Here is a 12668-nt window from a genome sequence, read left to right as displayed (position 1 = left end):
TGGAAAACTGCTGCACTCTGACACTAAACTCCAACATGCCGCAATAAAAGCATTTGAGAAGAGGAAGACGAGCACATAAACCAATAACATAAGCAGCAAACATGAAAGCAGGAAAAGAAGGGCAGAGAGGACAAATCATTTTGGGAAGGGGTGCTGGTGTGCATGTTTATTTTCTGTGTTGCCCTTGTTATTGATCTCCCTCTGTCTCTGCTGTTGTTGTGGTGGTGGGTGTTTTGTATAGAGATTGAGAGAGAGAGAGAGAGAGAACTGAAATGATATGGCCACAGTCCAGCTTCATGCCAGCCAAGTAACTGCCATCCACAAAATAAACTCAAAATTACACCGTCCAATAAAGCTGCTGCAAAGACAGACCGAAAAAAAACACTACAATATAGAACATAAAAGATAAGTGTGGAGAGAACAGAGGGGGGGACTGAGTGAAAATAACAGTAAATTTAAAGAACTTAAACAGTATTTGCTATTCTAAGAAGATTGAAAGGAACTGGTAAATGCATTTATTGTTATTATTTGCATATACACATAATAATTGATTCGAATTAATTAAAATATTTATACTTAAATATATATATAATATAGTATACAATTTCAAAATAAAATGTAAATATTCCCATGTTAAACATTTAATAATGGCAATATTTATTTATATTGGATTTTTTTTAATTTCTTTTAACGTTCTACGGTTTATGTAATATGTGCGTGCGTGCGTGTGTGTGTGTGTGGGTTGAATATAAAAATAAAAATACATTAAATATTGCCATTATTAAATGTTAATCCATTTTTTTGGATGGAGGCCACTGAAAATGTAGGCAGGTCAAGTAAAACCTGAACTACAGACTCGAGTTCCACTCACTAGTTGATGAAGTCGACGGCCTGTGTCTTGAGCTGGTCGGCACTGTGCAGGTCCGCCAAGATCAGAATCTCTGCTGCGTTTTCCACAGACAGACTTGTGCACAGAGCGTCCTCACACATCACCTTCAGCCGCTCTAGAGCATACTAAAGACAGAGGAATGCACGTCACTAAAAATATGTATGCTAGAGATGGCAAAACAAAGCATGTACTATTGGCACTGGCAGCCAATACTTGATTATTTTAGTTTGCTGCTTACGACATGTGCACTTTCTGGTCCCTTTATATGTAAGTTTGGCAAGAAACTGTGAATGCATAACTGTGAAGGGGGGAAAATACCATTCAGACTTAATAAACTTATTTGAATTCTTCCTCTGTTTGGCATTAATATAGCTAAATAGGGTGTTTGTGTGTGCGTAATACTCGCCTTGTCAGCGGCAGCGAGCAGGTCATCAGCCATCTTGTCCAGATTGGGTGCTTTGCCAGTGTAGATGAAGAACATCATCTCTTTAAAGACCTCAGCCTCCACGTCGTTTATCTCCACTCGGTTCTAGGCGGGAGATCACAGCAGAATCTGGTCAACCTTACGGTCTCAGAGAACATCAGATTGGAAAACCCTGAAGATTCCTGTCAGTCTACTGACTGCGCTTTTGAAGTTTTAAGAGCTAACGTAATTGGACCTGAAGCAGTTCAGAGTGTTAAAACTGTTGTTGAAGCGTAATGCGTAATTGTGTCGAAGTCTGGCTTTTCCGCTCATTAACAGCGAGCACACAACCACTGACCTGCACCGCAGAGTGCGTACGAGCACACAAAATTTATATGTAGTTCAGAAAGCCTCATTCCGTTTTCTGTTCCTGCTCTGATCAATGTTCCAGAATGAGTGCTGCGAGTTTCTCTCTTCTGCCCAAGGCTGCCGGAGCACAAACTCTTTGTCGATTGTCGTGCTGTTAACAAAGGCTTTTCCGTCCCAGCCCGTCCATCACAGCTAAACTAATTAATGCAGTTACTGCTAGGAAATCCACTCCACCCACAGACTCACGGCAAGGTCAAATGAAAAAGTTCACTCAAAAGAAAAACACAATTTATTAAAGGCTATTAGAGAAAATAAAAGTTTGTGTTGCCTAAAGGTGCAGCAACAGTCTCACATCTCAGGCTTTTTTCACACAAGTTTTGGGTAACACAAGTTTTACCTCACTCCAGAGGTGAGACCAAATCATTGTTTTGCAAGTCACAAGTAAGTCTCGAGTCTTTGCATTCAAGTCCCAAGTCAAGTTGCAAGTCCTCGAGTTTAAGCTTCAAGTCATTAGTGCTTTTTGCACAAATTACTGTCTCAGTGTTAATTACTATAGTAAATGAAATGTATACTAATTTATATCAGGAAGGCTTTTAATATGATATAATATAATAATATTATCATATTTATTCAAACTTAATGGATGTTGATTGGTTGGTTGTCTGATTGGTTGAATGTGAAGAGTGGCGATGCAGATTTAAAAAAAAAAAAAAAAAGTAACTGTTCATTGAGAAAATTAATCGTGATTTGCTACACATTAAAAATTGAGTCCCTGGTTAAATTATTTTGTTAACGCGACAGTAATTGTACTAGAACATTCCTATTTCCAGGGTGACATATCAAGCATCATTGCCTGTCATTTACAAAACGTAACATAAATCCATCCATTTCTCCCGAAACGAAAGACATGAAAGGCTGGTGAACAGGGAGAAGACGTAAAATGTACGTTTGTTGTGGGGGGAAAATAACATGTCTCAAAATTACATTTGAAAGGTTTATTATGTCCGCTTACTTAGTGTGTTTTTTTTCCCCTCAAATTATAAATGGTTCGCTAGTACTTGTGTATTTAAATGCCTGAAAAAGAAAAAAGAAAACATTATTTGGTTGAAAACTGTCTGAACGCGTGATAATAAAAGACAACTGACACACGCTCTCTGGCTCAGTGCCAAACCTGAGAAAGCAGCGCTAATCGGCGCTGTGATCATGCGTCAATGATACAGTGCTATACTAGAGTCAGTGATTACAACTCTGATCTGGGGTTTTAGAAAGTAGGTCAAGTCTTTCCAAGTCACAGGGCTCAAGTCCGAGTCAAGTTGCGAGTCATTGTTGTCAAAGTCTAAGTCGAGTCGCAAGTCATCTTTGAATATGTCAAGTCGAGTCGTGAGTCATCAAATTTGGGACTCGAGTCCAAGTCAAGTCCGAGTCATGCGACTCGAGTCCACAACCCTGCCTCACTCCCCCTGCAGATTGGGAGTATCATAATAAAAGTTAGTTACAAATGTAATGCAGAATTTGAGAATGAACAAGACCCAAATGAATCTTTCAGACTATTCAAGAAGCAGAATTTCATAGAAACGCCGGCTCTAAATCAGACAATCTGCCATTTGAGACTGTGCAAACAATGAATGCTGGACGATTCCCTTATAGTAATTTAAGTGGAAAAGTCTCCCACACACACACACAAAAAGGAAGGCTGTGATGCTTTCGATTCTATGACCAAAACTATAAGGCATTAGTTTGCCCAAACGTGAGAATTCATTGAAATATATCTTGTGTTCCACAGAAGAAAGTCAAACAGGATTGGAATGACATGAGGGTGAGTAAATGACATCAGAATATTCACTTTCTTTTAAAGGGACACTCCACCCATTTGCATTAAGCTCTCCATTGTTAGAAATCCAGAATGGTCGTGCAACACTCTCGTCTCACAGGTGTTGCTCATCGGTAATCACGCCGTTCTCCACACAGCCCTCACTCGTCCTGCTCGCCATAGTAAACATGATCAATGGCGACTGTTGAACGCAAAAGCCGAATTTTGGGTGATCAACACATATTTTTTATCACGAGACTCACCACGGAGACTCATTAGTAACATTAGCCTAGACTTTTGTTTAACTACTGCGTTCTGTAGGCGTGACCTCCAAGCCAGCAAAGCAAATGCATTCTGGGAGTTGTTGTCTTTCATCCACATAAGCCAAAAATACATTTTCTGGCTTTTCTCAGTCTAGAAAGCTCCAAATTCAAAAATAATTTCAGATTTCTTCTATATAAATTACCCATTTTAAATACACATTCATCTTTCCAGAGGTGGGATGACCCTTTAAGTTAACTAACATGATGCATTTTGATGCTCCGCAAGAGATAAAGATTGCAGGTTTTACACAGTTTTCACAGCTCCTAAAACAGCTCCACACCAACCAAAAAAAACCAAAAAACTTGGTCATCAAAAGTACTCGTCCACACCTGAAGCTCCGGTGTAAGAAGTCACTAAAGTATCCAGACAAGCTCATGTGCAGATTTTCAGGAGTCTTTCCTTTAGATATAAAGGGCAACTCATCTGTTTAGTCTCTCTCTGATGAGGCATTTCCTCTCTATTCTCTTGAGATTTTGACTATTGGAGCATCAAAGCCATCAATATTCTACAGATGCCGCAGCGAAATCACTGAGCCCCAACCATCATCTAAATCTGACACACTCGCTTTCACACGTGCCTATACGCAAACTGAACCCCAGATCCCAACATTCATCTATTAACCACACACACACTCTTTCTTAGCACTTAACTCAGCCTCACATATTTGCATGGACCCCCAATAAGCTACACAAGCAAAAGGAACAACAGGAAATCTCACAGCTCCACAAACCCCAAAAGCAAGCACATCCTGTCCCAAAAAATGGTGCATGATGAAACTCTGGGAAAGGGGGATATGGAGAGAGCGACAGGAGGGAGGCAGAGGAATACTGGATCAGCAGATGGTGAAATATGTGAATATCATAGATGATGTTAAGGATGAAGAGCAAGAAGTCAGTCAGGGGAAGGGTAGGGGTATAATTTCAGTATTATTTATATACTACTGCAGTACTCGTAAGGAATTCACTTTTATTTTTTATTTTATATTAGTGTCAGTTTTTTGTATTTTATTTCAATAAACAAATTTATATAAAATATTTTTAATAGTAGCTAACAATAACAATAATGCTGCGTATATCCAACTTTAAATCCAGAGGCAGCAGTTGTTGGGCCACAACCTGTAAGTAGGCTAAGACTTCATCATTTTAAATGTATTTTCATGTATAATCTCAGACGTAACGTTAATGTTTTAGTTTTATCAAATGCCAGCGCTGGCTTTATAGCCACTTAGTTATGATATTTCGTGTTTGACAAACGCGTACAAACATTTTGGACCTGAATTTTGTATATGTACTAATTTTGTAAATGTATATTTCATGTATATATACTTTGACATTATTTTTTTATTTGATCAAGAACGTAAACCAGTGCCTACACTGTGTATATAATAGCCAGTCAGTTCGATGCTATTAAGAAAAACAAACGTGTATAAAGTAAAAAAAAAAAAGGCAAATTACCATTCAGAAACGTTTAGTAAGAGCCGTGTGTGGTGAGGTTCTGCTTGACTCTCTTCATCGCCGCTTTCTCGGTCTGATTCTGCCTCATACTGATACTGCAGTATCGACACTATTATGTACATTTGATAGGAACACATGCAACTCTCGCCTGTAAAGGTAATGGGCGTGAAGTTTCCGGACAACGTGCACTACAGTTTAGCCAATCACAACATACCAGCCCAAACTAACCAATCTGAGCCCACTTACCCTTTCTAAGGGAGTGGTTTCCTAGACTCAGGAAGTCAACCGCTCGTTCGAAGACAGAGGAGAAAGCGGCTTACAATAAAGATGGAATTTATGAAAAATTAGACTATTTTTAAAAAGAAAAAAACACGAATACATGTTATATTGCACCCCATAAACACAATCATGCAAAGAAAAATCAGGCATGTGATTGGCTAAGGACAAAAAAGCAGGAAAATATACGGAGCCCGGATTTCCCAATATCTTTTCCGCAAAGCGAGAGTAAATGTTCCATCAAAGTCAAATATAGTCTTCACTATATAAATTATACATTGATTATTATTAAAGCTACGATTAAAGTTCTCAGTCAAGAGCAGTGAGTGATTTCCTCTGTGTTTTGTTGTTTAATTAACATTAAATAGATAGTTCTCCCAAAAATTGTAATTGTCATAATTTACTCTCTCAAGTTGTTTTAAACCTGAATAAGTTTCTTTCTTCTGTTTAAATTATTTGGAAGAATGTGGGTAACCAAACAGTTGATGTACCCCAGTGATTTCCATAGTAAATTTTTCCCTATGGAAGTCAATGGGGACCAGCAACTGTCTGGTCACCCACATTCTTCAAAATATCTTCTTTTTTGTTCAGCACAAGAAATAAATGAATACAGGTTTGGAACAACATTTACAATGAATAAATAATGACAGCATTTTTATTTTGGGGTCAACTATCCATTTAAGAACAAGCAGCTGCATTTTTATTATTAGGGCTACTGTCACTTTAAGACCTGTACGCAACACGTCTAATATACACAGAGCATTTGACAAGCAGACTTCTCTCAATTTTCTCGGTTTGCTTTGAGTTTAGACATAACCAAATGTTCTTATGTAAACCTTGTGTGTATTTGAGAGTATTAGCGAAATAATACTCGAAAGATAACTTAGTCCAGCAACCAGGCACTGTTAGACAAGCTTTTAGTGCATGTGCACGTCGGGTGTTCACGCTCAGAACAGCTCATCAGCAGTGAATGACATGTTTAACCGGCAAGGCTTTAAAGCACATGCAAATTAACTTTTGTGAACTCGCTGAACTGATGTAGCCGTTCCTCTGCGTTAATATTGCGAGTATTTGTCGCGTTGTACACTAATGCTGTTGAGACGGAGGTGTCAGGACTGCAACTGACAGAATGCACGATATAGCTGCTACATTTTTCTACAAAAGCAGTCAGCAGCTTGCTTGGAGCAAGGATCATAGCGCAAATTTGAAATATATCGATATATCGCCCAGCCCTGGTGACCTAACTGTGATGTTGTCAACTGACAACGATACCAGCGCAAGAGCGACTGAGATACGAAATTGAGCAGGTGAACAAGCTGAACCAATTAGACATATTCTGGCTGAACGCAAATACGTCCTTGTTGATACTTTGAAAGGAACTTTCTGTACGCACGTCAGCCAGTTATGGGTTATGTCCTCATATTCTCTCCTTTTCACTCCGGCTGCCGACATGCGTCCCTCTTTTCTTTTTTTTTTTTACAGATCTGCATGATTCACGTAGGTCACATTTTCAGGTCGGAAAATCCGGAATTCCGGATTAATCCGGAAAAATCACATCCCTGAAAAATGCAGCATACCATTCCTTTAACAAAGTGCAGGCCTCTTGATTTACACAGGCTTTCCTTACTGCTGTGATCTATATCAGGCCTAATAAGACTGCCATATTAAAAAGCCATGTAAGAAAAATAGCAAATAGTGATTTATGATCAGCTATTGAAAACGAGCTGGAAGACGGTACAGCTGAGCAATTCTGTAAATGCAGAGGCATTAGATCTCAAACACATGGCCGAACTGAAAAGAATTCCTACTGAGAGAACACTAATACACTTACTGTATAAACCAAGAATTGAGACATCAGGAAAACACTTGCATTTAAAACAAAATGAAATGTAAATGGTGTGAGGGACTCTGTGATTGTGACAGCCTAAAAGGACTGGAGTCGTCTTACTGCTTTTGAAGATTAATGAGAGAAAATGGGAGAAGGGAGAGGGAGCCAAAAAAAATACACCCGACTCACCTTTTTACTCTCCTCCATCTCGTGTTCAAACATAGCACTGAAAACTGGGGAACGTGCTGAGAAAGTAAAAGAGACGGAGAGAGAGTTTGTTTAATACACAACATAAACTTACAACAAAAATGTATAATAGAGCAAAACAGTGATAGGCCACTTTTTCAGCAGCATTGGTTTCAAGTATTTTTCCCCATTCATGTTCGCCAAAGGCAATTTTAGAATGTTCTTAAAAATGTTAAAAAGAACCACAACAATACAACTTTGAAAAATAAAATAAAAACGATAAAATCAGAAAGAAAGAAAAAATGGAAAAAGGAAAAGTTCTGTTTTTATGAAGCTTGGCATATGACGTAAATCAATTCAATCAATTGTTTGTATAATACTTTTGTGTTGTGTTTGTGTTGAAATGTTTCAGTCAATATCTACAGGAACTGCGGTTCCTCCGAAAACTTGTGCCTTGGTGTAACAGACGAAGCTTTTGGCTGATTGACCCAGGAAATGGTGGCGGCTCAGACCTTCCTCTCTGTTAAGTCTGGATATGGAGTCAGATCGGTCTAGGGCAATTTTAACTTGTTTAAAAGCAGAGTGAAGTCCGGCACATTCTCTCCCTCACGCACACACTCTAAATCATAGCTCAGACACTAGCCTATCAGATCCGTCTCCAAGGCGATTAATGAGCACTACCAGGTTACGGCCAGATAACAAGGATTCCCGCCTCACCATGAGCGACAGCGGGAGAGAGTGAGGCTGTGTGTGAAACCTGAAAAACGCTGCCCTCTCAGACAGCATACATTGGTAGGAAGGTATTCAAATGTCCTCCTAACATCATGTCAAAAATTCTGTCTGGTCGATTTTTGAAGGCAGCACATACGCGTCTTTCGCTGCCTATGATATCCCACAATCCTGTACGTGTGGGTCGGCAGTTAGAAAAAAAACGCTGCTGGTCTGACAGAGCAGTTGAAAACAGCGAAATAGTTTATACATGTACATTTTCAGCGTATGATGAGCATTGTGGTCATTAAATATTCACTTGGTTATCTCTAAAGCTCACATGAATTTGTTCTTTAAAATGTAAAAGGCACTGCCGTCAAACTAAAAAGCTGTCTGGTGAGTCACTGACTGACTGGGCAATGAGACAGCTGTCTTATTCTTTGAACAGCCAGAGGGAGATCTAAATATTATTTACTGATGAGACTTTGATGACGTCAAAAATTGACAAATAAATTTATGTTATGTAATTTATAAATTTAAGTTAGGAAAACTTGTGAATTTGTCATTAAAATGCACTAATGTATAATGTGTGGTGAGTCACTACTTTAAATATCTGCATTAGTGTAGTTAAATAAAACAAAGCAAAACAATTAAAAATATATATTTTTTAAATAGTTTAACAAAAAACAAACAACAAAAAAAGACTTAGACTAATCAGCCATCCCATAAGTTTACATCTGCATTAAATTTCTTTAAACATGACCAAATCGAGTGCATGCGAGTGTGTGTGTCTGTGTTTAACACATACCTGCCAGAATAGCTTTGTGTGCCTGGAACTCTTGCCCAGCGACACACAGCGAACAGTCCGTGAATCTGGAATGTTCCCACAGTCCGCCCAGTTCATCTGCCAGGCGACAGTCAGGGACCTTCACCATGTTCATGGTGTTCTGACCCGAGATATTCACGGAGTCCTGCACCACACTCACCTAAACTCAAAAAACAGAATGTTTTGCACATGAAAAATTTGTATTTTTGCAGTTACAACAAAACTATCATACTAGAAAGAGATGCCTGCATATCAGCCCATGTATTGAAAGCATGCATCGTAAAAAGCTAGTGAGACTGGTATTTGATATTGATCGTGCGAATAATCAGACGATATTTGATCATTTTGAGATGATCGGTCTGCTTGGTTGATCAACAGAAGTGGTCATTCCTCTCGGAGTCGGTTTCAAAGTGGAAAAAAAAAATTGTTAATTGATGGTTCAGAATTTTAAATATTCTTAAGTACCCATTGGCCAAGTATTGGGGGAAAAAGCAGTTTATTTAAAATAAAAAATACTGAGTGCACCTTTACATTGTTGTATGTTATTATTCAATTATATATGAATTGTATTAGCCATTACCACCCACCAACCTTCTTCTGATAGAGGCCATTAAAAAGTCACCAGATTAATGACTAATTTAAAGGACAACCATATAAAAAAAGTAAAATATTATTTCTTCTCAACTTGACATGTTGATATTAGTATTAAATTATAATTAAATATATATATATATATATATATATATATAATGTATATAAATAAATATAATGTATATATATATATATATATATATATATATATACACACACACACACAATTTTTTTAAATATATTAATAAACATACACACAAATCAACCACTATTTCAGATAGATTTAAGGACATCCATATGTCAGCCAAAATGGTAGCTTCTGATTATCAGGGGGGACACTACAACGACTGTTCAACAAGGGCAGCCGTCTAGTTATCTCTTAATTTACACAAATTGCCTCAATTTGTTACTGGACTCTGTGTGTGAGCGTGTGTATGTGTGTGTGGTGAGCCACCATGCTGACTTAGCCACCTGTTCCCGCAGACATAAGCAGGTTCATTTATCTCACTCCAGGAGTCACACACACACACTCTCTCTCACACACAACCACAGAAATGATACAGGTTCTCACACCAACTTAATTGCCGTATAAGGCACATTTCCTTAATGAGCAAAACTCCTCACAGACAAGCCTCAAGACTGAGGATATTTCAAAACCTTGTGAGCTACCTTTACAACATTTTGGGCATCATAAGACAAGTACTGTATATTCAATTTAATTTAAACTGTATAAAGGCAACGCTAGAAAACTTACTGGACATTTCTTGTTCGCTGCATAATGACATTCAAGCTCAATTTAGGCAATTAAACAATTAGCACAATCCCAGAATGTTTGTTTATAATTTTATTTTTTTTAATTCAAGGATTATATGCCGACAGGGGTGAAAATGACACCGAAGAAGAGTAAAAGGGAGTGAGAATGAGACGGAGCTGGATGGAGATGGAGGAGAGTGAGTATGACACAGAGAAAGGGGGTAAAAGAGCACCACAAACAGGAAATTAAATGTCAAGGACCCTTGTATGCTCTTAATGGAGGAGGGAAACAGGGAAGACAGCAGACGAGAAGGAGAGGGACAAACAAGGAAAGAGGGCAGGAAAACTAGCAAGATGAGGACAGTTTGGGGACCCAAAAAATACAACCATTTCCCGTTTACCCTTTGTGCTATCCATTACATGAATTACATTTTTTAAAATTGTTTCATGCTCTGACAGCTGTAAATGTTCCCATTTTATAACCAAGCGATTAATGCATCAGTCACTGTAATTTCATAATTTGTTTAATATTATGGCTATAGCAAAACAACTTTATCTTCAGCCTCAGAAATTGGACGGATCACTACTTTAAAGTCAAGCAAGTCACTTTAATGAGCGGTGCGAGATGGGCACTAGAGCAGCTCTGTGCTGTCTGGACTCTTAGTATGAGAGAACGGTTTACTGTGTGTGTAAATCTAAACACAGAATCTAATGAGGGAGGAGGGTGTAAACTTGCGTGTACGCTATTCTCCCCCTGAATTTAATGAATGAACCTGCAACACACAACAAAAAAAAAACTCACTGAGTTAAACCCATGTGCGGATGTTCATCACACACTCATTAGCGGCACACGAAACAGAAAGAGAAGAGAAAAAAACTACGGCAGGTGACTTCCTGCATATATAAATACACAGTCTTGACTACTAGCACTGCACCAGCCTCATGCTAATGAGCTTGTCCAGGTCATAATGCATTCATTGATTAATCAAACCAAGCAGTGAGTAAATTACACACACTTTAATTAATTACCACACTGTATCTTCTCACTTCATCTCTTAACAACAAACACACCTCCACTGAGCACCAATGCAAAAGACATTTAGCACAGAATTCCCCACTACTTCTCAGAGAGGTTACAGAAATGGACACTATTCGCTGGTCCCATTTACAAAAGCTTTCTATTACAGATAAATGCTGTTCTTTTGAACTTTCTATACATTAAAGAATAGAACAACATTTCTGAGGGATCATGTGACACTGGAGATTGGAGTAATGATGCAGAACATTTAGCTTTGCCAACACGGGAATAAAGTACATTTAAAATGTATTTAAATTGAAAACAGTTATTTTAAATCGTAAAAAAAAAATATATATACTTCACAATATTAGTGTTGTTGCTGTATTTTTGATCAAATAAATGCAGCTTTGGCAAGCAGAAAAGACTTTCTTTTAAAACATTTTTTTAAAAAATCATACCAATCTATGGTTTTACATATCAGGACATTAGAAAAACATCTGGCCCTTGGCAGGTCTACAAATTAGGAAAATACAACCTAGAAAAAAACTAGAAATTTTGCAGCCACAGGACCTGCTGGGAATCTTACGGTGTTTGAGTCGACCATTAACTCCTCTCTGTACCAAAGTATTCTAGAGTCAAATGTGTCCATCTGTCCCACAGTCAAAATTGGGCCTTACAACGGGACAATGATGCCAAGCACACAAGCAAATCTCACAATAGACTGGCTGAAAAAGAAAAGAATCAAGGTGTTGCAATGGCCCAATCAAAGCCCAGACCAATTAAAATCCTGTGGCAGGACCTTAAGAGAGCGGTCCAGAAACCAGAAACGTATGCCCACAAACCTCAATGAACTAATGCAAGGGTTTTTTTTTTGTTGTTGTTTTTTTTTTTTTCAAAATTCATCCAGAGACTGATAAAGCCATAAAGGAAATGATTACTTCAAGTTATTGCTGTTAAAGATGGTTCTTTTGTGTGTGTATTAAATAAATAACACAGTGTTATATGTCATGTGTTGTTGTTAATCTGAGGTTGAATTGACCTCATTTTAAAACCAGGTGATTTTTTTGATTGTCCTGATTCTTAAAACCATAGAACTCAAAGGGGTGTACTTTCTTTTTTACAAGACTGTATAGACACCCATATATAAATCAAAACGTATAAGAGAATGTGTCTGTTTGTTTTTGACATTTAGTGTAAAGAAAAGAACATTTTTTTTATACATGTAAAATATCT

At 37.9% G+C, this 12668-nt stretch overlaps 1 protein-coding gene across 1 annotated transcript in view; it reads right to left on the bottom strand.

Moving 5' to 3' along the window:
- spop (speckle type BTB/POZ protein) overlaps positions 1-12668 on the bottom strand; it is a 78299-nt gene that overhangs the window by 2494 nt on the left and 63137 nt on the right. Inside the window, exons 7-10 of the mRNA XM_039670097.2 lie at positions 9056-9233; positions 7543-7598; positions 1296-1418; positions 872-1014 (exon numbers count right to left, since the gene is read on the bottom strand). Coding sequence (XP_039526031.1) covers positions 872-1014; positions 1296-1418; positions 7543-7598; positions 9056-9233 — 500 coding nt within the window. The remainder of the gene's footprint in view (positions 1-871; positions 1015-1295; positions 1419-7542; positions 7599-9055; positions 9234-12668) is intronic.

The sequence above is a fragment of the Pimephales promelas genome, chromosome 3, assembly GCF_988280905.1.
Source record: "Pimephales promelas chromosome 3, fPimPro1.hap1.1, whole genome shotgun sequence".
NCBI lineage: Eukaryota > Metazoa > Chordata > Actinopteri > Cypriniformes > Leuciscidae > Pimephales > Pimephales promelas.
Note: the sequence above shows the minus strand (reverse complement) of the source record. Positions and strands in the feature narration are given on the sequence as shown.